The sequence below is a fragment of the Mustelus asterias genome, unplaced genomic scaffold (assembly GCF_964213995.1).
Source record: "Mustelus asterias unplaced genomic scaffold, sMusAst1.hap1.1 HAP1_SCAFFOLD_47, whole genome shotgun sequence".
NCBI lineage: Eukaryota > Metazoa > Chordata > Chondrichthyes > Carcharhiniformes > Triakidae > Mustelus > Mustelus asterias.
In genome coordinates, this window is record NW_027590122.1 from 887,354 (window position 1) to 913,783 (window position 26,430).

The 26,430-nt window shown below is 45.6% G+C and overlaps 3 protein-coding genes across 3 annotated transcripts in view; 1 reads left to right on the forward strand and 2 right to left on the reverse strand.

Moving 5' to 3' along the window:
- The window catches only part of LOC144483143 (uncharacterized), a 40,893-nt gene extending 36,691 nt beyond the window's left edge, over nt 1-4,202 (forward strand). Inside the window, exon 2 of the mRNA XM_078201935.1 lies at nt 3,491-4,202. The gene's annotated coding sequence lies outside the window, so the exon portion shown is untranslated. The remainder of the gene's footprint in view (nt 1-3,490) is intronic.
- LOC144483173 (uncharacterized) overlaps nt 1-26,430 on the reverse strand; it is a 950,558-nt gene that overhangs the window by 5,492 nt on the left and 918,636 nt on the right.
- LOC144483161 (uncharacterized) lies at nt 7,643-11,479 on the reverse strand. Its single transcript, XM_078201956.1, has 2 exons — nt 11,364-11,479; nt 7,643-9,035 (listed from the first exon to the last, which is right to left on the reverse strand). Exon 2 carries the CDS (start codon nt 8,674-8,676, stop codon nt 8,254-8,256), a length of 423 nt encoding a protein of 140 aa, XP_078058082.1. The 5' UTR covers nt 8,677-9,035; nt 11,364-11,479; the 3' UTR covers nt 7,643-8,253.

A 26,430-nucleotide genomic window follows, 5' to 3' on the forward strand; every position in this document is an offset into this window, starting at 1 on the left:
CCAAGGTGGAAGAGTCAATTACTGGGGGGAATAGGTTTAAGGTGCGAGGGGTAAAGTTTAAAAGAGATGTATGAGGCAGATGTTTTACACAGAGAGTGGTGGGTGCCTGGTATTCATTGCCGGGGGAGGTAGTGGAAGCAGATACGGTCTTGACTTTTAAGCGGCGTCTTGACAAGTACATGAATGAGATGAGAATAGAGGGATATGGTCCCTGGAAGGGTAGTGGGTTTTAGTTAAGTCGGGCAGTATGGTCGGTGCAGGCTTGGAGTGCCGAAGGGCCTGTTCCTGTGCTGCAATTTTCTTTGTTCTTAGTACACAGGCCAATTTATCTTTCTAGGGGTGAGTGTGTCTGAAAGGTATGCAACTGGAAAACATTTTCCATTCACCTTCTGCATTGCTGCAGTATAAATAGATGTTGTTCTCACTCTGCCAGCAGGGCTGTGGGATTAATTGGACAGATCTTAAAGACAGCCCGACTGGGCAGGATGTGCCAAGTGGTTTCCATCTGTGATGTATCATTCCATAAAACAGAATATTTAGCATCAGGAGAAAGAAAGTGAAAGAAACCAGTCTCTGTGGGATTTACCCAGCCAGTGTGAGCACCTTCAGGAGAGCAGAGAGAGGGGAGGAATCCAGTGGGAAAAGTTTTAAAAACTCGGGGTATTCCCACAGGAGAGCACTGGTTTAAATCAATTTTAGAAATAGAGAATGGCAGCGCACAAATTCCGAGGAATGCATTTTTAAAAATTAATTGATCTTAATTGCACAAGATAATTTTCTATTATTGTCTTTGATTGACAATGACGCCTTTAATTCCCAGGTGCCCCTGCGGGTGTGAAAGTGTCCTATTCATTCCACAGGAGCCTATTGCGCAGGCGCAGTGCTATATCTGGAGCGTGCGCAGTGTCACTTTGCTCGGAGCCCTATGAATGCGGGAGCGGCTTTTTTCAGAGGGTGAGTCAGTGGGGCTGCGGGAGAAATGGAGCCGGGAGTCGGGGGAGGGAGGGAGCTATGGCTTCACAAACATCCGCTGTAGGCCGCACGGCCCGAATAAGACCCTGCAGGTCCCGGGTATACAGCTCCCAGGCTTTTATCCCGGGAACAGGCCCCGGTTATCGGCCGCCATCTTGTTTCAGCGGAGACGGAGCGCATGCGCTGCTGTCGGTGGCGGGTCACAATGGGCGTGGTTTCAGGGGCTGGTTCAGAACCTCTGTCTTCAGAGGGACAATAGAATCATAGAAACCCTACAGCACAGAAAGAGGCCATGCGGCCCATCGAGTCTGCACCGACCACAATCCCACCCAGGCCCTACCCCCATATCCCTACATATTTTACCCGCTCATCCCTCTAATCTATGCATCCCAAGACACTAAAGGGCAATTTTTTTTAGCATAGCCAATCAACCTAACCCGCACATCTTTGGACTGTGGGAGGAAACTGGAGCACCCGGAGGAAACCCTCGCAGAGAGGGGCGGGTCGGGATGGCGACCTCCTTGTGAACCTGCTCCTGGGCCTGGCAAAGCGCGCCATTTATCGGTCCAGGCAGCAGGCGATCGAGGGGGCCGTCCACCCTGACTGTCTGCCCCTCTACTGCGGCTACGTTCGCGGCCAGGTGTCCCTGGAGAGGGAACATGCGATGTCCATGGGTGCGCTTGACGCCTTCCGCCCCCGTTGGGCACTGCAGGGGTTGGGGTGTGTTATCGACCCTAATAATCACATTATGATTTGATGTTTTTAAGTTTCCTTTGTACTTTGATTTTTGTTCGGGCTGTTCCCCCTCCTTTTGGGGAGCTGCCCCTTTTACTTTGTCCTGATTTAACTTGAGTTTGTTTATTTGGTTTGACCTTAATAAAGGCCAACATCTGTGAGTAAAACACTTTTTCTTTTCTCCCCCATTCCATTTCTTTTCTCATTCTGGGGGAAATTGGGGACTTGCAGCAACTGAAGGGAATGAAGTGAATCCAGTCGGTATGTTCCACACATTGTTAGTCCAATCAGATAGACATATATCTGTCTGGCAGCCTGCATGGAGATTTCCAGCTCTGTGTGTCCAGGACAGGAAGCAGTGAGCATGGATCTATCAATCAGCCTCAATCAGAGGGTGAATATTAGATACAGCAGAGTGAGAATGGAGGGAGAGTGTGTGGGATGGAGATTTACAGCTCTTGGGGAATGAGAGAGGAAAGAATGTTCCATAGAAACTAGAATTGTCTGTTCTGACTTTCTATCCTGTACTGACAGTGATAACCTTTGTAAACTCCTTTTACAGGATATCAGAAGTTGAGGATTTTACAGACAGAAATCTCAAACCAAACATCACATCAACATCTGACAGAGTCACTCAATTCATCGGGACCTGAATATCTTCGGTCTTTGAATCCAGAAGGAGAAATGTTTCTCTGTTCTATCGGCTTCAGCAGTCTTTAAACATCATTGTGACTGGAACAGGACTGACACACACACACACACACACACACACACACAATCAACTGAGATTTTCCCATGCAGTGACTGTGGAAAGAGTCTCCCAGTTACACAGCCTGAAAAAATATTGCACCATCACAGCAGGGCACTATAATCTTGTTCTGTGTGAGACTTCAACTGATGGTCAAACCTGGAGCAACACAAGGACACCTGCAACATGGATAAACCGTGGAAATGTGGGGACTGTGGGAAGGGTTGCAAAACCCCCTCTGAGCTGCAAATTCATCGACGTATTCACACCGGAGAGAAGCCATACACCTGTCCTGTGTGTGGGAAGAGGTTCACTCGGTTATATCATCTGCAGCGACATCGGTTGGTTCACACTGGAGAAAGAGCATTCATCTGCTTTGAGTGTGGGAACGGATTCGCTCATTTACCCGATCTGCAGAGACACCAGCGCGTTCACACTGGAGAGAGACCATTCATCTGCTTGGTGTGTGGGAAAGGATTTATGCAGTTATCCAATCTGTCAAAACACAAAGTCACTCACAGCAATGAGAAACCCTTTAAATGCTCTGACTGTGGAAATGGTTTCAAAAGCTCTCGGGAACTGACGATCCACCAGCGGATTCACACTGGGGAGAGACCGTTCAGCTGCTCTCACTGCACAAAGACATTTAGAACATCATCCCACCTGCGGGAGCACCAGCGAATTCACACCAGGGAGAGACCGTTCACCTGCTGTGTGTGTGGGAAGGGATTCACTCATTCATCCAGCCTGCTGAGTCACAATCTCACTCACACCCAGGAGAGACCCTTTAAATGCTCTGACTGTGGCAGTGGTTTCAAAAGTTCTCGGGATCTGGTTATCCACCAGCGCACTCACACTGAGGAAAGACCGTTCAGCTGCTCTCACTGCACAAAGAGATTTAGAACATCATCCAGCCTGCGGGAGCACCAGCGAGTTCACACTGGGGAGAGACCGTTCACCTGCTGTGTGTGTGGGAAGGGATTCACTCAGTCATCCAGCCTGCGGAGACACCAACGAGTTCACGAATGATGACAGGGGTTGGATGCTGCTATTAATCACATCCAGGACTGAACCATGTTCATTCTGACAGTTGAAGTGGGAGGGTCGGAGGGTTTCTTTCTGCTGGACTGGCCGGTCTCACAACTTTGCTTCTCTGAGCCTGGGAGAGCACATTTCCACTGAAATGATCCACAAAAGCTGATGAAGGACATTTATTTATCCTGGATAATAAATATTTTTCCTACCGCTACAGGTAGATCTGAAATAAATACAGAAAGAACTGCAAAAATGCATTAGGTCTGGCAACATTTATGGAGAGAGAAACAGTGTTAATATTTCACACTACTGGATTGGGAATCAATCTGGTAAACCTCCTCTGAACTGCTTCCATGGTATTTATAAAATGGGACAGCATGGCAGCACAGTGATTAGCACTGCTGCATCATAACACCAGGGACCCAGGTTCAATTCCAGCCCGGGTCACTGTCTGTGTGGAGTTTGCACATTCTCTGCGTGGGTTTCCTCCGGGTGCTCCGGTTTCCTCCCACAGTCCAAAGATGTGTGGGTTAGGTTGATTGGCCATGATAAATTGACCTTTAGTGTCAGGCGGACTGGCTGGAGTAAATGCATGTGGTTATGGGAATAGGGCCTGGATGGGATGGTGTTTGGTACAGACTCGATGGACAGAACGGCCTCTGTCTGTACTGTAGGGATTCTACGATCCTTTGTTTAATAGGAGACAAAAACTGCAGCCACTCGTCAAGATGCAGTTTCAGCAACACCCTGTATAACTGAAGCAGAACATCTTTACTTCAATGTTCAATTTCTCTCAGAATAAAGGATTGCATTCCATATGTAAGAATTTTGAATTGTTTGAACTCAGATTTATGGGGTTCACTTGTTTACAACAACCTCCCTAATCATAACTCACCCAGGTTCCAGTGACTTAACCATATGGCAAGAAAGAACACTTTAAATGGTGAATTCAGAAAGTTTATTCACCATTAAAAATGTAACAAGTCAGAAAGATAAAAAATCAAAGTATCGATCAACAGTAAAGGAGAAAGCTTAACTTTAACTTCCCTCCATCCCTCTCAGACCAGGACATGAAGTGGTGGCTCTGAAAACACGGATAACTTGTAAAATCAACAGCTCCCAACACATTTCTGTAGGACACAGTGGTTCCCACTGCTGCCTCACAGCGCCAGAGACCCGGGTTTGAGTTCCACCTTGGGTCACTGTCTGTACAGAGTCTGCACATTCCCCCTCTGTGGGTTTTCTCCCACAGACCGAAGGACTTGCTGGTTATACATAGAGCATGCTAAATTCTCCCTCAGTTTACCCGAACAGGCGCCAGAGTGTGGCGACTGGGGGATTTTCAGAGTAACTTCATTGCAGTGTGAATGTGTGACACTAATAAATAAACTTTAAAAAACCTTGAACTTTTAAAAACTTTTGCCAAATTGGTTTCTCGAATCCCCTTTTTTATACTTTCAAAATGTAGAAAGCCCAGCTCAGCCAATTGTTGGGAATTAGCCAATTGGTCTATGACTTGTCAATAATGAAACTGGTTTGGTTTTTAGCTAGTTGCACACATTGTCTGAATTTTAAGACAATTCTTTCTCTCAAACGATATCTCTTAGTTTGGGGTTGCCTGAGTGTTGACCAATAATTGGTTAACATCAGTCATTCAATGTTGAGACATCTTGATCAGGAGCTGATTCATTCCCTCCAGTCAAGGTTAACAAAGTATTAAAGTTTATTTATTAGTGTCACAAGTAGGCTGACATTAACACTGCAATGAAGTTCCTGTGAAAATCCCTTAGTTGCCACACTCTGGCGTCTGATCGGATACACTGATTGAGAATTTAACATGGCTAATGCACCTAACCAGCACGTCTTTTGGAGTGTGGGAACAAACAGGAGCACCCGGAGGAAACCCACGCAGACACGGGGAGAACGTGCAGACTCCGCATAGTCAGCCAAGCCAGGAATCGAACCCAGGTCCCTGGCACTGTGAGGCAGCAGTGCTAACCACTGTGGCACCGCGCCACGCTAACAAGTCTTGTTATCTGTTTTTTTCTATTCTGTTATCCTCCGAAGGGAACATTTTATTATCCCCACAACATTTTAACCGTTCTTAATGTTTATAATTCTGAAAGTTATAAACTTTTGTGTTCAAATTTACATTTCCAGCCTTTCTAACATCTGTATTAATTAATCATTTATTCTTTAATTGTCTCTCAATTCAGGCTGTCCATTTAACTCATCTCCTGCTTTACAATTGTGGGAACTTCAGTCCACAAATAAGGTAGTCAAACGTGTTGTTAAAAGCACGATGTTCTTCATATAAATAAATAACAAAGTTTAAAAATCATTGGCAAACTAAAGGAAACAGGAGCATTGGAACCAGCCTGGACTTGCAGACTGAAACCCCGCCCAAAGGCCGCACGTGCTCAGAAGGGAGAAAGGTTGAGAAGAACACTCTGTAACACTTCTCCTCCCCTTAAATTTCAATCCCCCATCAGGACAGAAATACAACAAAGTAATGTCTTTAACAATACGGAAGTCTGTCAGGAGCTTTGTGGTTGCATTGCAACCTGTACAATACCACTGGTAAATCTTGTAATGGTGTTTCTGGAATGGGAGGTGAAGAGGTAGTTTGAGAATCTGTACATGAACATTCCTCTTCCACTCCCACAGCAGAGTCAACTGGCAAAGCTGGAACCATTTCCTGGTGAACATCCACAGCAGCATGACCCTCTGCCATGTTCTCAGTAATGGTTGCTGATTCTGAAACTGTTCCTGACTCGGGGTCACACCGCAAGTGAATATGGTCTTGGTGGCTATGCTTAAAATTTCCACATTTAACTGGTTCCCGTGAATCCTCAATTATAAAGCAAAATAGACATAAGTTTCTGGGCGATTTAAAAACAAATGAACTGTCTGCTGAAAGGGTTAACTTTTCTACAGAACCTAAAGGGGTGGGGAGTGAGCAGAAAAAACATGGCACACAATTACGTCACTTTACATAATTTTTAAAATCTTCTCGAACAACAAAACAAACTTAATTTTAAACTTCATCGATTATTCTTTTTGTTTTCTTCCTCAACCGAATAATTTTAATTTGATCAGTTTTTGTTTGGGATGGGTCACTTCTGTTCTTTATAAACTGATTCACTCGTTTTGTTCGTTCGACATGAGAATCAGAACCCAGCCTTTATCATCCTTATCCTTTTTCTCCTTCTGCCACCACTCCCTCTGTTTTGCGGGAGGGTCGTGGGGATTCCAATCAGAACTAATCATTTTATCATAAAAGTAAAATACTGCGGATTCTGGAATCTGAAACAAAAATAGAAAATGCTGGAAAGTCTCAGCAGATCCGACAGCTTCTGTGGAGAGAGAATAGAGCCAATGTTTCCAGTCTGGGTGACCCTTCATAAGAGCTCTTCTGAAGTGTCATCCAGACTCAAAACATTGGCTCTATTCTCTTATCATTGTATCGATAAGTTTCTTACTGTTAGTTTCCAAATGGCAGGTAAGAGACCCATCAGGTCCCCACTCGAGCTCTGATTTTTCACTGGCCATGCTTGGATAGGATTATAAACATTAGAATCTACTCTCAGAAGTCCGCTTTTCAATCCAGTGCTACTTGGAGTATACCGTCACTTCACCGACTATCAGGTCATAAATGTATGATAAAATAATTCAAATAATGCCTGGGAACGCTTTGAACCAACTACCTATCATCGTTCGTTGATTGGTCAGACCCCCTTTTTACAGATTCAAGTATCTCAGCCGCTGAACACCAGCCGATCCTGGAATAAGTTTAATTCTAATTCATTCTGAGTAAATATTCTCACCAGGTCCTCTGTCGGGGCCCTGCTAAGCAGCTTTAATGGTCCGTGATTGCAGAAACTGAACAGTCACACGAATGTGGTCAAGATAGTCCAGTCCCAGAATGCCTCACATTCAATCTGCAGTCCTTCAATTATAACAGAATATGTGGCTGTCTGTAGCTGCCTCGGCCACGATCAGCGCCAACACTGCCTTCCTGAACTGTTACAATGCCTGAGGTGTAAGTACACCCACAGTGCTGTTAGGGAGGGATTTCCAGCTACACATTCCAGACTTTCACTAACTGTAGGTGGATACCAGATTGATATATTCCATTCATCCACAGCCAAGGTGAGTTATTTCTTTATTGTCCAGGAAAGTATATTCACAATATCTTTAAAACAGAAATTAAACATTCCCATTTAATTTCAGGTATTAACATATTCTGTGAGTTTGTTCTTTATTGTCGATGTCAGGCTGGGGTTGTTTCCCTTGGAGCAAAGGAGGTTGAGGGGAGATTTGATGGAGGTGGACAAGATTCTGACAGGTTTAGATAAGGTGGACAAAGAAAAGCTGTTCCCATTAGCTGAAGGGACAAGGATGAGGGGGACACAGATTTATGGTTTTGGGTCAGAGAGGAAGGGGGGATGTGAGGAAGAATATTCTGATGCAGCGAATGGTAATGACCTGGAACTCGCTGCCTACGAGGGTGGAGGAAGTGGAGACAATAAACAATTACAAAGGAAATTGGATGAACATTTGGGGGGTTTCAAACAGAAATGCTGACTAAATATCTCTTAACCTCCGAGCACCAGCCACTGGAGGCAAAGTCGTGAGACCTGCCAGTCCAGCAGAAAGAAACCCTCTGACCCTCCCCATTGACCAACTGTGAGAATGAACAAAATGCAGTCCTGGATGTAATTGAGAGCAGAAACAATAACAGCAGAATCCAACCCCTGGAATCACTCGTGAGTTTGTTGGTGTCTCAGCAGGTGGGATGAGACTCTGAATCCCTCCCCACACTGAGAGCAGGTGAACGGCCTCTCTCCATTGTGAACTCGCTGGTGTTTCTGCAGGGTGGTTGAACGAGTGAATCCCTTCCCACACTGAGAGCAGGTGAACCGCCTCTCCCCAGTGTGAACTCGCTGGTGTCTCTGCTGGTTGGATAACTGACTGAATCTCTTCCCACACACAGAGTAGGTGAAGGGCCTCTCCCCAGTGTGAATTAGTTGGTGTGTCCGCAGTTCGGATGACTGAGTGAATCCCTTTCCACACACACAGCAGCTGAAGGGCCTCTCCCCAGTGTGACTGCGTCGATGAATTTCCAGCCGAGATGGGCACATGTATCCCTTCCCATAGTCCCCACATTTCCACGGTTTCTCCATGGTGCGGGTGTCCTTGTGACTCTGTAGTTTAAACAATCAGTTAAATCTCACACAGAACACGGGTACAATCTCTCCCCGCTGTGAATGCTGCGATGTATTTTCAAGCTGTGTAACTGGTTAAAGCTCTTTCCACTGTGCACTGGAGCACTCTGACTCAGGTGTGTGTGTGTGTGTCTTGCGGATTTTCCAGTCACACAGATGCTTAAAATCTTCAGAAGCAGACAGAACAGAGAAACATTTCCCCTTCGAGATTCAAAGGTCAGTGATATTCAGGTCCCGATGAATTGAGCGATCCTGTCAGATGTTGATGTGACATTTGGTTTGAGATTTCTGTCTGTAAGTTCTCACCTTCTGATATTCTGTAAAAGGAATTTACAAAAGTCATCAGTGTCAGTACAGGATAGAAATTCAGAACAGACAATTCTAGTTTCTATGAAACATTCTTTTCTCTCTCATTCCCCAAAAGCTGTAAATCTCCATCCCACACACTCTCCCTCCATTCTCACTCTGCTGTATCTAATATTCACCCTCCCAATTCTCCTGAAGGTGCTGATTGAGGCAGATTGACAGATCCATGCTCACTGCTTCCTGTCCTGGACACAGAGAGCTGGAAATCTCCATGCAGGCTGCCAGACAGATATATGTCTATCTGACTGGACTAACAATGTGTGGAATGTACCGACTGGACTCACTTCCTTTCCCTTCAGTGGCTAAGGATGGACAAGTCACCAGGACCCAATGAACTGCACGCTAGCTTTTTAATGGAGGTTGCTGAAGGGATAGTGGAGAATTCTGTTGAAATTTTTCGTAACTTGCTAGATTCCGGGAAAGTATCGGAAGATTGGCAATCAGCCAATGTGACTACCTTGGTCAAAAAAGGAGAAAGGCAGAAGGCAGGGAACTATAGGCCAGTTAATTTAACATCTATTATTGGCAAGACGCTGGAGTCAATAATCAAAGAGCAAATAGCCAATCATTTAGGAAAGCTGAATAGAATCAAACCTCGTCAACATGGTTCTATGAAAGATAAATCATGTTTGACAAATTTGCTTGAATTGTTTGAGGTTGTAAGAAGGAGGGTAGATCGAGAGAAATCTGTGCTTGTAGTTTATTTAAAAAGGGCGCCACAGCAGCACAGTGGTTAGCACTGCTGCTTCACAGTGCCAGGGACCCGGGTTCAATCCCGGCCTTGGGTGACAGTCTGTGTGGCGTATGCGCATTCTCTCCATGTCTGTGTGGATTTCTGAGTTCTCCAGGTTCTTCCCACAGTCCAAAGATGTGCGGGTTAGATTGAATGACCATGCTAAATTGCCCCTTTGTGTCCCAATAGATGTGGATTAGTGGGGTAAAAATGTAGGGCTACAGGAATAGGGCCTGGGAAAGATGAGTCGAGCGTTGGGGAAGATGCAATAAAGTCACCCCTCTGTCTTCAAAACCTGGCAAATGGAGTTTAAAGTGGGGAAGTGTGAGGTCATGTATTTCAGTAGGAGGAATCAACAGGAAGATTATCTAAATGGGGAGAGGCTGCCGGTGAGTGAAGTACAGAGGGACCTTGGTGTTCTTGTGCATGAATCGGGCGGCACGGTAGCACAGACGGGCGACACGGTAGCACAGTGGTTAGCACTGCTGCTTCACAGCTCCAGGGTCCCGGGTTCGATTCCCGGCTCGGGTCACTGTCTGTGTGGAGTTTGCACATTCTCCTCGTGTCTGCGTGGGTTTCCTCCGGGTGCTCCGGTTTCCTCCCACAGTCCAAAGATGTGTGGGTTAGGTTGATTGGCCAGGTTAAAAATTGCCTCACAGTCCTGGGATGCGTAGGTTAGAGGGATTAGCAGGTAAATATGTGGGGGTAGGGCCTGGGTGGGATTGTGGTCGGTGCAGACTCGATGGGCCAAATGGCCTCCTTCTGCACTGTAGGGTTTCTATGATTTCTAGGTCACATTCAGTCTGTTTCTCTCTATGAATCACAAAAAGCGAGCAGGCAGGTCCCACACGAGTTAAGAAGGAAAATGGCATTTTGGCTTTTATTGCAAAGGGGTTGGAGTTTAAAAACAGGGAGGTTTTGTTGCAACTGTACAGTGTGTTGGTGATGCCTCACCTGGAATAGTGCATACAGTTTTGATCCCCTTATCTAAACAAGGATATAGTAATATTGGACATAGTCCAAAGGAAATTCACCAGGCTAATTCCTGGGATAGGAGGGTTGTCCTATCACGAGGGAGTAAATTGTCAAGGTCTGTGTTCCTTGAAGTTTTGAAGACAAAGGAGTTATTGAAACATTTCAGATCCTGAGGGGGCTTGACAGGGTAGATGGTGAGATATTTTCAAACAAAATAAAGGGTCAGTCATTTAAAACTGAGGTGTGCAGGAATTTCTTCTCACAGAGGATGATGAAGCTCTGGAATTCTCTGCCCCAAAGGGTGGTGGAGGCTGGATCGTTAGAAGTATTTAAAGTGGAGGTGGATACATATTTGATAGATCGGGGAATAGAGGGCTATGGGGAAATGGCACAGTAAAGGAGTTGAAACCAGCATCAGTCAGCTATGGTCGGATTGAATGGCGGGACAGGCTTCAAGGGCCTGGTGGCCGCTCCTGCTTCTATTTCTCGTGATCAGTTGCTGCAAGTCAACAATTTCTCCCAGAATGAGAAACAAAATGGAAAGGGGGAGAAAAGAAACTGTTTTACTCACAGATGTTGAAGACAGAAGGAAGTTTGAGTCCGTCTGAAGCTCAATCTTCATTCAGAGAGAAGCAGCAGCAGCTTTGCTGGGCAGGAGTGAGCAGCTGAACAAGCTCATTGTGCAACTTCCGCATTCAGACAATGGGGGAGCTCTGATTGGCTGGAGGACCCGAGTACTGCCGGTCCTCCAGAGTTCCCATTGGTCAATCCCACGCAGACAGACAATGAGGGGCGGAGCCCCACGTGGGGGTGGGCGGGACTTTGTCCTCCAGCCACGCTGAGCTGTTGTCCAATGGGAAAGGCTGGAAGACCCGGACAGACAATGGTCAGTGCGCCGGCTGTGTCCCGGGCCCCGCCCCACACCCGCACATGCGCATTCCCCCAAAACCCGCACATGCGCACTTCTGATTCACTTCCGCTCACCAGCTCTGGCCAATAGGAAGACTTGGAGGACCGGAAAGACCGTGGTCCTCCAGCCAATCAGAGCGCAGGCTTTGTGTGAATGAAGATTGAGCTTCAGACAGACTCAAACTTCCTTCAGTCTCAACCTAAAAGAGGCCAACATCTGTGAGTAAAACACTTTCTTTTCTCATTCTGGGGGTAATTGGAGAATTGCAACAACTGAAGGGAAAGGAAGTGAATCCAGGGAGGGTGCAGACTCAGGAAAGGTTGGCCCAGGTCCCTCTCTCTCTTAAAGAAATTTAAGAGAAACATAGAAGATAGGAGCAGGAGGAAGCCATTTGGCCCTTCGAGCCTGCTCTGCCATTCATTAAGATCATGGATGATCAAGCAACTCAATAGTCTAATCCTGCTTTCTCCCCATAACCTGTGATCCCATTTGCCCCAAGTGCAAAGGATATTTACCAGGCTGATTCAGGGAATGGCGGGACTGATGTATGAGGCGCTTTTGAATACATTCAATGTTTTGGCATCAATTACTTCCTGTGGTCATGAATTCCACAGGCTCACCACTCTTTGGGTGAAGAAATGTCTCCTCACCTCCGTCCTAAATGGTCTACCCTGAATCCTCAGACTGTGACCCTTGGTTCTGGACTCCCCCACCATCAGAAACATCCTCCCTGCATCTATCCTGTCTCGACCTGTTAGAATTTTATAAGTCTCTGTGAGATCCCCCCTCATTCATCTGAACTCCAACGAAAACCATCCTAACCTCGTCAGTCTCTCCTCATACATCAGTCCCGCCATTCCCTGAATCAGCCTGGTAAATATCCTTTGATCCCTCAGCTTGACACATTTATTTGTCTGTCTAAAAGGATGGTCTTTTTTCTAATGTTCACAATTAAAGGGAAGCTTTCCCCAGGAGATGGCTGACATTTACGTTAATATAGGACAGAGATCTGTCTGGTGTTGTTATCTGGTACCCAGATTAGATATATTATTTATGTTTCTGTAATAAAATACTTTTATTATTATTTCTTGCATTGTAATATAATGCTGGAGCGATGTTATACATTTCCAGTCATAAAGCCCATTACAGCACAGAAGAAATCCATTCGGTAACTCGAGTCCATGCTGACTCTCTGTATAACATTCCAGTCCCATTCCCACTCTCTATCCCCATTCTCCTGAAAGTTTATTTCCTTCAAGTGCCCATCCACTTTCATTTTTAACTAGAATCCATAGATATGGATGGAGATTTACAACTTTTTGGGAATGAAATAGGAAAGAATGTTTCATAGAAACTAGAATTGTCTGTTCTGAATTTCTATCCTATACTGACTGTGATGACTTTTGTAAACTCATTTCACAGGATTTTGAATGAGGAATCACAGGCAAAAATCTCAACCGTCACATCTAGAAAGAGTCATATTCCTTGGGATCTGAATATCTTGTAATATGGAACTGTAGCTACGTTATATATTTCCAGACAACTCTTCCCTCAGAGGGTTGTTAGTCTTTTGGATTTCTCTTCCACAGGAACCAGTTGAGGATGAGGATCATTGAATATATTCCAGTTAGACAGATTTTTGACTGACAAGGGTGTCAAGGGTTATGGGGAACAGACAAGAGGATGGAGCAAAAGCTAATATGTGGGGGGATTTCTTCACTCAAGGATGTGGTAAAGCTTTGGAATTCTCAACCCCTGAGGACAGTGAAACCTCAGTCATTAACTATTTTCAAGAGAGAGATTGATTGGTTTCTAGATATTGAAGATATCAAGGGATATGGGTTTAGTGTGGGGAGAATGATGCTGAGGTAGATGAACAAATTATCTCATTGAATAGTTTAAAAGGCTCGATGGGCCAAATGGCCGACTGCAACTCCTATTTGTTATGGTCTCTGTGTCCAGGACAGGAAGCAGTGAGCATGGATCTGTCAATCAGCCTCAATCAGCACCTTCAGGAGAATTGGGAGGGTGAATATTAGATACAGCAGAGTGAGAATGGAGGGAGAATGTGTGGGATGGAGATTCACAGCTTTTTGGGACTGAAATAGGAAAGAATGTTCCATAGAAACTAGAATTGCCTGTTCTGAATTTCTATCCTGTACTGACACTGATGACTTTTGTAAACTTGTTTCACAGGATATTGAAAGAGGAATCACAGGCCGAAATCTCAAACGTCACGTCTCGATCTGACAGAGTCATATTCCATGGGAGCTGAATATCATCGGACTTTGAATCTCGAAGGAGAAATTATTGTCCAGTTTGTCGATTTGAAAAGAGTTCGACCATCAGTGTGACTGGAAAAGCACAACACACTGCCACACTCGAGTGAGAGCGTTCTAGTGCTCGGACTAAAGAGCTTTAACCAGTTACACAGCCTGAATAAATATCACACCATTCACAGCAGGGAGAGACTGTACCCGTGTTCTGTGTGTGGACAAGGCTTCAACTGATTGTCCACCCAAGAGAGAGGTCAGGACACCTGCACCATGGAGAAACCATGGAAATGTGTGGACTGTGGGAAGAGATACAGATCCCATTCTCAGCTGGAAACTCATTGGTGCAGCCACACTGGGGAGAGACCATTCACCTGCTCTCAGTGTGGGGAGGGATTCAGTCATTTATCCAGCCTGCAGTCACACCAGCGAGTTCACACTGGGGAGAGGCCGTTCACCTGCTCTCATTGTGGGAAGGGATTCACTTGTTCATCCCACCTGCGGAGGCACCAGCGAGTTCACACGGAGGAGAGACCATTTACATGTTCTCAGTGTGGGAAGGGATTCACTTGTTCATCCCACCTGCAGACACACCAGCGAGTTCACACTGGGGAGAGGCCATTCAGCTGCTCTCATTGTGGGAAGGGATTCACTCAGTTATCCAACCTGCGGAAACACCAGCGAGTTCACACTGGGGAGACGCCATTCAGCTGCTCTCATTGTGGGGAGGGATTCACTTGTTCATCCAGCCTGCGGAGACACCAGCGAGTTCACACTGGGGAGAGACCATTCACCTGCTCTGATTGTGGCAAGGGATTCAGTCAATCATCCAACCTGGTAAAGCACCAGCGAATTCACACTGGGGACAGGCCATTCACCTGCTCCGTGTGTGGGAAGGGATTCACTCAGTCACCTCACCTGCTGAAACACCAACATGTTCACGAGTGACTGCAAGGACTGAATTTTGCTGTTAATCACATCGAGGTCCGAACCATTTTCATTGGTGTCTGTTTCTGCTGATGTTAATAAACCCTGGCCCAGTTGTAAGATTTGTATTGTGGGTTGTCTTGTCTGAGTCCTGAACTCGTAAATAAAAACAAGAAGTGCTGTAAAAACTCAGCAGGTCTGACTCTCTGGAGAGAGAAACAGAGCTAATCTTTTGACACTGAAGAAGAGTCACATTCAACTGAAAACATTAACTGTTCCTGTCTTTACAGATTCTGTCAGACGTACTGAGATTTTGCAGCAACTTCTGTTTTTAGAATGACGGTGAATGCTGGATACATGAATCAGAGATTGGTGTAAAACTGGGATCTGCTCCTAAATCAAAGTGAAACAGCAGGTTAAAGTTTCCAGTCTGAAAAGTACTCTGGTTATTATACTATATCTACCATTTTAAGGCTGGTTTTAACTCATTTAAAATAAACCTATTTAAAATATATTTGTTAAAGTCAGTATTAAAATACGAGTTGGATGAGTTCACAGGAGCCTGTTAACCACTGGGACAATTATTCAACAAACATTGTCTGTCCAGACAGAGAAGAAGCTGCAGTTTGTTTGCAGGAATTCCCTGTTTTATTGATGTGTGTGTGTTAGACATCAGGACAACTAAAACTACACAAACCTGGACATCAATGGTGATCTGATTGACAGTTACTCTGGGAATCACTCCCACTGTGAAACTTCAGCACTGACACTGCTGAATGTTGTCGGCTCAGGGAGTGGGACCTCCAGGAGTGGACTGTAAAAAAGCTGGGTTTCAGTATCCTGACTAATATATGGTGAGGAACCAGAAAAATCCTTACTGAGGAACTGCCTGGGGTTTAACCAGTGTAGGTTCAGGGACGAATGATTCCTGACTCCCTGAAATGTCTGATATTGAACCCAGTTTGGAACAAGATTCATTCAGTTTCCAGGAGAATAGGCACAAATATCACCCACAACTGAGAGAGAGAAAAACAGCCACCTTGATCAATGACTTGGATGAAGCCAGAATTGATGATGCAAAGAGAGGTAGAAAAGCAAGTTGTGAGGTTATTACAAAAAATCTATAAGGGACACAGATAAGTTACCTGAATGGACAGAAAAATGGCAGATGGAGTATAGTGCAGGAAAGTGGGAGCTTTTCCACTTTGGCAGGAAGAATAGAGAAGCAAAAAATTGTTTAAATGTACAGAAACTGAAGAATACTGCCGTAGAGAGGAATCTGGGTGACCTTGTACATGAATCGTGAAAAAATAGGATGAAGGTACAGCAAGTAAAGAAGGCGGCAAATGGAGTGTTGGACTTTACTGCAAGGGGGTGGAGTTTGAAAAAGGGAACTTGCTGCACCTACACAGGACATTGCTGAGATAGCAGCTGGAATACTGTGTACGGTTCTGGTCTCCCTACTGATGGAATGACATGCTTTCATTGGAATGAGTTCAGAGAAAGTTCACCAGGTCCATTCCTAAGATGAAGGTGTTGTCTTTTGAGGAAAGGTTGTGAAGGTGTAGGGGAGAATTCTCCCATCCCGCCCACCACAGGAATCGTAGAAGGCTGGGGGTTGGACCACACAAAGGTCCTTTGACCTCAGGGGGGGGGGATTTTCCAGTTTTGGGGCAAGTGAGGCCGCAGAATCCAACTCGTTGTCTTTTGGGGAAGGGTTGCACCTATACTCATTAGGTTTGGAAGAATGAGCAGTGAACATTCTGAAACATATAAGATTCTCAGTTGACAGGCGAGAGGCCAAGAGGATGATTCATGAAGGAGTCTTGAACTTGGTGCCACAGATCTACAAGGAAACCAAGGGTATTGTATTAGCCCTTACAGACACCAATACTTTATCCTCAGTTTTAGTCAGGTTAGTCAGAGGTTTAGTCAGGTGTGGTGAAAGCTTCAACCAATCATCTGGCCTTTTGGAACATAATTGCAGTCACAGGGAGATGCCATGGAAATGTGGGGATTGTGGGAAGAACATAAGAACTAGGAGCAGGAGTAGGCCATCTGGCCCCTCGAGCCTCATGGCTGATCTTTTTGTGGACTCAGCTCCACTTACCCGCCCGCTCACCATAGCCCTTAATTCCTTTACTGTTCAATAATTTATCTATCCTTGCCTTAAAAACATTCAATGAGGTAGCCCCAACTGCTTCACTGGGCAGGGAATTCCACAGATTCACAACCCTTTGTGTGAAGAAGTTCCTCCTCAACTCAGTCCTAAATCTGCTTCCCCTTATTTTGAGGCTATGCCCCCAAGTTCTAGTTTCACCCGCCAGTGGAAACAACTTCCCTGCTTCTATCTTATCTATTCCCTTCATAATCTTATATGTTTCTATAAGATCTCCCCTCATTCTTCTGAAATCCAATGAGTATAGCCCCAGTCTATTCAGTTTCTGCTCATAAGCCAACCCTCTCAACTCCGGAATCAACCTCGTGAATCTCCTCTGCACCCCCTCCAGTGCCAGTATATCCTTTCTCAAGTAAGGAGACCAAAACTGTACACAGTATTCCAGGTGTGGCCTCACCAGCACCTTATACAGCTGCAACATAATCTCGCTGTTTTTAAACTCCATCCCTCGAGCAATGAAGGACAAAATTCCATTTGCCTTCTTAATTACCTGTTGCACCTGCAAACCAACTCTTTGAGATTCCTGCACAAGGACACCCCTGTCCCTCTGCACAGCGTAAGAAGTCTCACAACACCAGGTTAAAGTCCAACAGGTTTATTTGGTAGCAAATACCATAAGCTTTCGGAGCACTGCTCCTTCGTCAGATGGAGTGGAAATGTGCTCTCAAACAGTGCAAACAGACAAAATCAAATTGCAGAATACTGATTAGAATGCGAACCCTCCAGCCAGCCAGGTCTTAAAGGTACAGACAATGTGGGTGGGGGGAACAGTAAACACGGGTTAAAGAGATGTGTATTGTCTCCAGACAGAACAGCTATTAAGATTCTACAAGCCCAGGAGGCAAGCTGTGGGTGTTACTGATAATGTGACATAAATCCAACATCCCGGTTTAGGCCGTCCTCATGTGTGCGGAACTTGGCTATCAGTTTCTGCTCAGCGACTCTGCGCTGTCGTGTGACGTGAAGGCCGCCTTGGAGAACGCTTACCTGAAGATCCAAGGCTGAATGCCCGTGACTGCTGAAGTGCTCCCCCACAGGAAGAGAACAGTCTTGCCTGGTGATTGTCGAGCGGTGTTCATTCATCCGTTGTCGTAGTGTCTGCATTGTTTCCCCAATGTACCATGCCTCGGGACATCCTTTCTTGCAGCGTATCAGGTAGACAATGTTGGCCGAGTTGCAAGAGTAGGTACCGTGTACCTGGTAGATGGTGTTCTCACGTGAGATGATGGCATCCGTGTCAATGATCCGGCACGTCTTGCAGAGGTTTGTTTGAGGTCATTAGGTTACATTGAAGCTTCATATGTTTCATATGAAGCAATTTTTAAAAGCAGTATCTCGGCCTTTTGGCTAAGATGCAAATGAGATCAAGTCATAGAGGAGGAAGTGCTTTCCCTCCTCCAATCAGCTTGGCCTCTGCACAGCAGCATGCTGCAATTTTTTCCCATTTAAATAATAGTCCATTTTGCTGTTATTCCTACCAAAATGGATGACCTCACATTTACCAACATTGTACTCCATCTGTCAGACCCTCGCCCACTCACTTAGATTATCTATATCCCTTTGCAGACTTTCAGCATCCTCTGCACACTTTGCTCTTAGTGTCATCTGCGAATTTTGACACTTGGTCCCCAACTCCAAATCATCTATGTAAATCGTAAACAATTGCGGTCCCAACACTGATCCCTGAGGCACACCACTAGTCACTGATCGCCAACCAGAAAAACACCCATTTACCCCCACTCTTTGCTTTCTGTTAGTTAACCAATCCTCTATCCATGCCAATACATTACCTGTAACACTGTGCACCTTTATCTTATGTAGCAGTCTTTGGTGCGGCACCTTGTCAAATGCCTTCTGGAAATCCAGATACACCACATCCACAGGTTCCCCATTGTCCACTGCACATGTAATGTTCTCAAATAATTCCACCAAATTAGTCAAACATGACCTGCCCTTCATGAACCCATGCTGCATCTTACCCATGGGACAACTTATATCCAGATGTCTCGCTATTTCTTCCCTGATGATAGATCCAAGCATTTTCCCTCCTACAGAAGTTAAGCTAACCGGCCTCTAGTTACCTGCCTTTTGACTACCTCCTTTTTTAAATGTTTGTGATTTTGTGAAACCTGTTTTTGTTGTCTGAGCTGACTGGAATTAGAGCCAGAGCAGGAGTATTCCAGGGGAATGATTTGGAGATAAAGGAAAATCCAGCAGATGCTGGAATTCTGAATAAAACAGACTTGCTGAGTTTATCCAGCATTTTCTCTATTTATTATAATGATTTTGGGACCTGGGTTTGAATCCCACCACGTTTCAACAAAAATATTGATGAGCATGAATTAATTGTTGTAAAAACACATCTGGTTCTCTAATTCCCTTCAAGGAAGGAAATCTGCCGCCCTGATCCAGTCTAACCGACATGTGACTGGATTCACAAACAATTCAAGGGCTGACTGGGTAAACAGGGAATGTCACCATCAGAAAAACAGAGCCCCCTGGAGGGCAGAAGTGTTAGGACAGGTTACGGAGAGGTTAAAACTGTCATCATTGAGAACAACACAGACTTTAGTGGAACAACTGGTCCCAAACACAATCTCTTGTAATTAGTGTGGCAGGGTGTGGTGAATCAGGTTTAAAAAGAGTCAAATTATATATGTTTTCTAGTTTGGACAACCACATTTAAATCTGGGACTCGGATGAGGATATAAATTGGTGTTTGGTGGTAAGATCTAAATCTGTGTATTACGCCGTGAAGCCTTAAACCCAGAGTGAGAATATTTCAAACCAGGGTTCAAAATAAATGGCTGTGGATGGTGAATTCACTCTCAAAAGAAAACAAAGAAAATTACAGCACAGGAACATTCCTTCGACCCTCCAAGCCTGCACCAACCACGCTGCCCGACTGAACTGAAATCCCCTCCCCTTCTGGGGACCATATCCCTCCATTCCCATCCTATTCATGTATTTGTCAAGACGCCTCTTAAAACTCACTATCGTATCTACTTCCACTACCTCCCCCGGCAGCGAGTTCGAGGCACCCACCACCCTCTGGGTAAAAAACCTGCCTCGTACATCTCCTTTAAACCTTGCCCCTCGCACCTTAAACCTGTGCCCCCGAGTAATTGACTCTTCTACCCTGGGAAAAAGCTTCTATCCACTTTGCCCAAGCCCCTCACAATCTTGTAGACTTTGTCAGATCGCCCTCAACCTGCGTCGTTCCAGTGAGAACAAACCAAGTTTCTCCAACCTCTCCTCATAGCTAATGTCCTCCATGCCAGGCAACATTCTGGTAGATCTTTTCTGTACCCTCTCCACTCTCCAAAGCCTCCACATCCTTCTGGTAGTGTGGCGACCAGAATTGAACACTATATTCCAAGTGCGGCCTAACTGAGGTTCTATAAAGCTGCAACATGACTTGCCAAAAGGCCTGCAGAAATTAAGTCTTGTGAGGAACTACTGGAAGAAATAAATCATCCTGTACATGGGAGAGGCAGAAACTGTGAGGACCATCTCCTCCAACCACAGATTCTGTCTCTCCCGATGTTGCTACATCTGCAGAGACAGAGTCTCAAACTGGAGGAACAGCTTTGCCACCTATTTTGAGAAAAGACTCAGCAGCCTATCAGTGATGTGTGGAGGAGTTGTGTCTTCCTGCTACAGAACTAGTTTCATAGCAGTGTGAGCCTCAAAAGGAATGAGCCAACCATCGGCAGACCTTTCCCCATTCTGCTGAACAAGTCTCGATTATTTTTATATATCTCAGGAGGTGGGGTTTACAGCTCAGGAATTTGAGTAACCAGATATTGTGAACATACTTACCAATCACTTGGGTCGTCACATTAGAAATTGAGATCCATTCATCCAGGTCCATATTCTAAACTGCTTTTATTTGCAGTTGAACGTTCACAGAAAACATACAGAATCCCCGGTCAGAGCTGATCTCAGCTGGTGGAGTGAGGTTATTGATGGGTTATCAATGTAAATCCACACACAATGAAGATCAGAATCGGGAGAGATTTTTCCTGCTCCACCGTCTGAACCAGTAAACATCTGATTCAGTTACCTTGTGTCAAATAGTTAGAATTCTCATTTTGGAAAGAGAGTATGGGAGTATTTTAAAAATAAGTTAACAAAACATATCATTCATAGATTCCAATTTAAAAGATTTAATATATACACAGTCTTCAGTATTTGTGCTATCTTATTCAAAGAAGTAAACTAACAGAAACACAAAAGGTAATGTTACTACGTGACTACATCATTAATAAAGGAGTTACTGAGAATGGAAAACGATGCCCTGGAAACCAAAAAATAGCCCTTAAAAATCAAAGAGTAGCTTTCCAGAAAATCTCAATACAAGCATTGAAAATAAATACTTTGTGCCCTGCAGATGGATCTTTCAGAGAATGAATTGTAGATTTTGCCCAAAGATCAAATTAGAATTGAAGCAAAAGTTCTTAATTTTATTCTAAACAGGTTCCTGTTGAGAGTTCTTCAATTAAGGGGGAAGATCACTGGTGGTGCTTTTAAAAAGTGACATTGCAGCCCTGAAAATCAGTGACACTTCCAGAATATTAAATTCCAGCTAGTTATAGGGTTTGTTAACATCAACAGAAATAAAATATTGTCAGACTGTCAATACTGAACAGCAGCAAAAACAGCAAAATCCAACCCCTGCAGTCACTGGTGAACTTGTTGATGTCTCAGGAGCCATTGTGACTGAGTGAATCCCTTCCCACACACAGAGCAGTTGAATGGCCTCTTAGTGTGAGTGCGTTGGTGAGCCAGCAGGTTGAAAGACTTTGCGAATCCCTTCCCACACACGGAGCAAGTGAATGGCCTCTCCCCTGTGTGAACTCGCTGGTGAGCAGAGAGGTTGGATGGCCGATTGAATCCCTTCCCACACACGGAGCATGTGAATGGTCTTTCTGCAGTGTGAGTGCGTCGGTGAGCACTGAGGTTGGATGACTGCCTGAAATTCTTTCCACAGTCAGTGCAGCTGAATGGCTTCTCTTCAGTGTGAATTTTCTGGTGTCTCAGCAGGGTGGGTAAAACTGTGAATCCCTTGCCACACACAAAGCAAGTAAACGGTCTCTCCCCAGTGTGAATTCGCTGGTGTGCAACGAGGGAGGATGCCTGTCTGAAACTCCGTCCACAGTCAGTGCAGCTGAATGGCTTCTCCTCAATGTGAACTCGCTGGTGTGTCAGTAAGTGGGATGACCCAGTGAATCCCTTCCCACAGTCGGAGCAGGTGAACGGCCTCTCCCCAGAATGAACTCGCTGGTGTGACAGCAGGTGGAATGACTGAGTGAATCCCTTCCCACACACGGAGCAGATGAATGGTCTCTCCCCGGTGTGAGTGCGTTGGTGCACAGTGAGTGCTCAAGAATGCCTGAACCTCTTCCCACAGGAGGTGCAGGTGAATGGCTTTTCCTCAGTGTGAATTCTCTGGTGAGACCAAAGGCCAGATGACTGAATGAATCCCTCCCCACAGACAGAACAGGTGAACGGTCTCTCACCAGTGTGACTGCGCCGATGGATTTCCAGCAGGGAAGGGTAACTGAATCCTTTCCCACAGTCCCCACATTTCCACGGTTTCTCCATGATACTGGTGTCCTTATGTTTCTCCAGGTTAAACGATCAGTTGAAGCCTCATCCACACACAGAACACGTGTACAGTTTTTCCTTGCTGTGAATGGTGTGATGTTTTTTAAGGCTGTGTAACTGGATAAAGCTCTTTCCACAGTCAACTCACTGAAACACTCTCACTCGGGTGTGCGCGTATCTTGGTGCTTTTTCAGTCACACTGATGTTTGAAATCTTCTCCTCCAGACAGAAGACAAACATTTCTCCTTCCACGTTCAAAGTCTGAGGATATTTAAGTCCAAGTGAATCGAGACTCTGTCTGATTTTGATGTGATGTTTCTTCACCTCACCTGTAAAAGGAGTTTACAAAATTAATCACTGTCAGTCCAGGATAGAAATTTTGAACAGGCAATTCTAATTCTCTGGAACATTTCTTCCTCTCTTGTTCCCCAAATCAATAAATTCCTGTCCCACACACTCTCCCTCCTCCCTGGTTTGAAATCCAAACCCATCTCACCATTTCTTTCCTCCACTCCCAGTTTGCTCCCTCCCTCTCCTCTGTCTGGGTTCAGTTCTGATGTGGAGATGCCGGCGTTGGACTGGGGTGAACACAGTAAGAGTTTTAACACCAGGTTAAAGTCCAACAGGTTTATTTGGTAGCAAACACCTAATGGTAGCTAATGGTGTTTGCTACCAAATAAACCTGTTGGACTTTAACCTGGTGTTGTTAAAACTCTTACTGGGTTCAGTTCTCCAGCTGCTGTCTGCAGACTGACAATAAAACCAATGGGTCTTATTGGGGGTGTTGGGGCCTCCAGCGGGTGTTTGTGAATCCTCCCCGCCCACCTCCCAGGGTTTCCTTCCTTCCCAGAGATCAGAGTCCTCATTGATTTGAGGCCAAAGTGTAACCTCTTATTTATTGTCCCCCTCCCCCATCCTCTGATGTGAACCATCCTCCAGTGGCTGAGCCAGGATGGGGCCGTTAACCTGGGCCTGTTCCCGGGAGGGAGGGAGGGAGAAGCCCCGCAGCTGCAAACCAGGGAGCTGACAATGATTCTGAAGGGTTTGCGGATCCACAAAGTGATTCCAAATCCTCCCAGCCACCGCCTAACGCTGACTCCGCTTCTCCGGGACAAACAAGCGCCAAGGACAGCAATGACACTGCGCATGCTCCACATCACAAGGCCCGGGAACTGATTGACGGCAGCTCCGGACCAATAGGAAGAGGGGGCGGGGCTGGAGGACCGAGCGGGAGTGGCTGGTCCTCCAACCAATCGGAGTGAATGAGGGGCGGGACCTGAAGCATGCGCAGTGCGGGTGAACCAGATAAACCTGTTGGACTTTAACCTGGTGTTGTTTGACTTCTTACTGTGTTTACCCCAGTCCAACGCCGGCATCTCCACATCAGTGCGGGTAATGGCAGACGGCCGGTTTTAGTTTGGAAGCGAGATCAATGAAAGGAAAGGAATGACTGGCAAATGGGAGGTTTTAAAAGTGTGATATCAAGAGTCCAGGGGCAGTATATTCCTGTTAAGATGCAGGGAAAGAATGGTAAATTTAGGGATCTCTGGCAGACAAGGGACATTGAGGCTCTGGTCAGGTAAAAGAAGGAAGCATACATTGGGTTTAGGCAATCGGGGACAAGTGAATCACTCTGACTATAAAAAGTGTAAGAAAATACTGAAGAGGGAAATCAGGAGGACAAAAAGTGGGTCTGATATGGATCTGGCAGGTAAGATTAAAGAAAATTCCAAGAGGTTCTATCGCTATATTAAGAGTAAAAGGGTGGCTAGAGAGAGAATAGTTCCCCTTAAAAATCAGTATGGCCATCTGTGTGTGGAGCCACAGGAGATGGGTGAGATTTTTAATGAATACTTCTCCTCTGTGTTTACTGCGGAGAGCACCATGGGTGCGAAAGAAATAAGGGAAACAAGTGGTGATGTCTTGGGCGCACGCATGTTACTTGGGAGGAGGTATCTGCAGCCTTATAAAAGCAAATTACTGCGGATGCTGGAATCTGAAACCAAGAGAGAAAATGCTGGAAAATCTCAGCAGGTCTGGCAGCATCTGTAAGGAGAGAAAAGAGCTGATGTTTCTTGTCTAGATGACCCTTTGTCAAAGCTCTGAAACATCAGTTCTTTTCTCTCCATACAGATGCTGCCAGACCTGCTGAGAATGGGGAGAGAGTGTGTGGGATGGAGATTTACAGCTTTTGGGGAATGAGAGAGGAAAGAATGTTCCATAGAAATTGTCTGTTCTGAATTTCTATCCTGTACTGACACTGATGACTTTTGTAAACTCATTTTACAGGATATTGAAAGAGGAATCACAGGCTGAAATCTCAAACGTCACGTCTCGATCTGACAGAGTCTTATTCCTTGGGACCTCAATATCATCGGACTTTGAATCTAGAAGGAGAAATGATTGTCCAGTCTGTCGATTTGAAAAGATTTGAAATGTCAGTGTGAGTGAAAAAGCATCAACACACTACCACACTTGAGTGAGAGTGTTCCAATGCACTGACTAAAGAGCTTTAACCAGTTACACAGTCTGAATAAATATCACACCATTCACAGCGGGTAGAAACTGTAATCTTGTTCTGTGTGTGGACGAAGTTTCAACTAATTGTCCACCCAAGAGAGAGGTAAGAACACCCGCACCATGGAGAAACCGTGGAAATGTGCAGACTGTGGGAAGAGATACAGAGCCCCATCTCTGCTGGCAGCTCATCGGCGCAGCCACACTGGGGAGAGACCATTCACCTGCTCTCAGTGTGAGAAGGGATTCATTCAGTTATCCAGCCTGCGGACACATGAGCGAGTTCACACTGGGGAGAGGCCATTCACCTGCTCGGAATGTGGGAAGGGATTCACGCAGTCATCCCACCTGCAGACACACCAGCGAGTTCACACTGGGGAGAGGCCATTCACTTGCTCTCAGTGTGGGAAGGGATTCATTCAGTTATCCAGCCTGCAGAGACACCAGCGAGTTCACACTGGAGAGAGGCCGTTCACCTGCTCTCAGTGTGGGAAGGGATTCACTCAGTTATCCAGCCTGCGGACACACCAGCGAGTTCACACTGGGGAGAGGCTGTTCACCTGCTCTCATTGTGGGGAGGGATTCACTTGTTCATCTAACCTGCGGACACACCAGCGGGTTCACACTGGGGAGAGGCCATTCACCTGCTCTCAGTGTGGGAAGGGATTCACTCAGTTATCCAGCCTGCAGAGACACCAGCGAGTTCACACTGGCGAGAGGCCGTTTACCTGCTCTCAGTGTGGGAAGGGTTTCAGCGTTTCATCCCGGCTGCTGAGACACCAGCAAGTTCACGAGTGATTCCAGGGGTTGGATTCTGCTGTTATTGTTTCTGCTCTCAGTTGCATCCAGGACTGCATTTTGTTCATTCTCACAGTTCGTCAATGGGAAGGGTCAGAGGGTTTCTTTGTGCTGGACTGGCCGGTCTCAGTCTCCAGTGGGCTGATATTCTTTGAGTCTTTTTGCAAATACCTGGTTTCAAATGTCACAAGGATCACAGAGTGACAGGGTGTTAGGAAGTTTAGAGATATTTTGTCAGAAGAAAACAGAGGTTGGCAGTGCAAAGGTACATTTCTGAATGGAGGGCTGTGACAAGTGAAATTCCTCAGCGATCAGTGCTGGGACTTTTGCTGTTTGTAATATATATAAATGGTTTGGAGGAAAATGTAACTGGTTTGATTGGTAAGTTTGTGGACGACACAAAGGTTGGTGGAATTGCGGATAG

What these genes read in the sequence shown, in the direction of transcription:
- LOC144483161 (XM_078201956.1), bottom strand. Translation starts at nt 8,676, where the DNA reads ATGGAGAAACCGTGGAAATGTGGGGACTATGGGAAGGGATACATGTGC.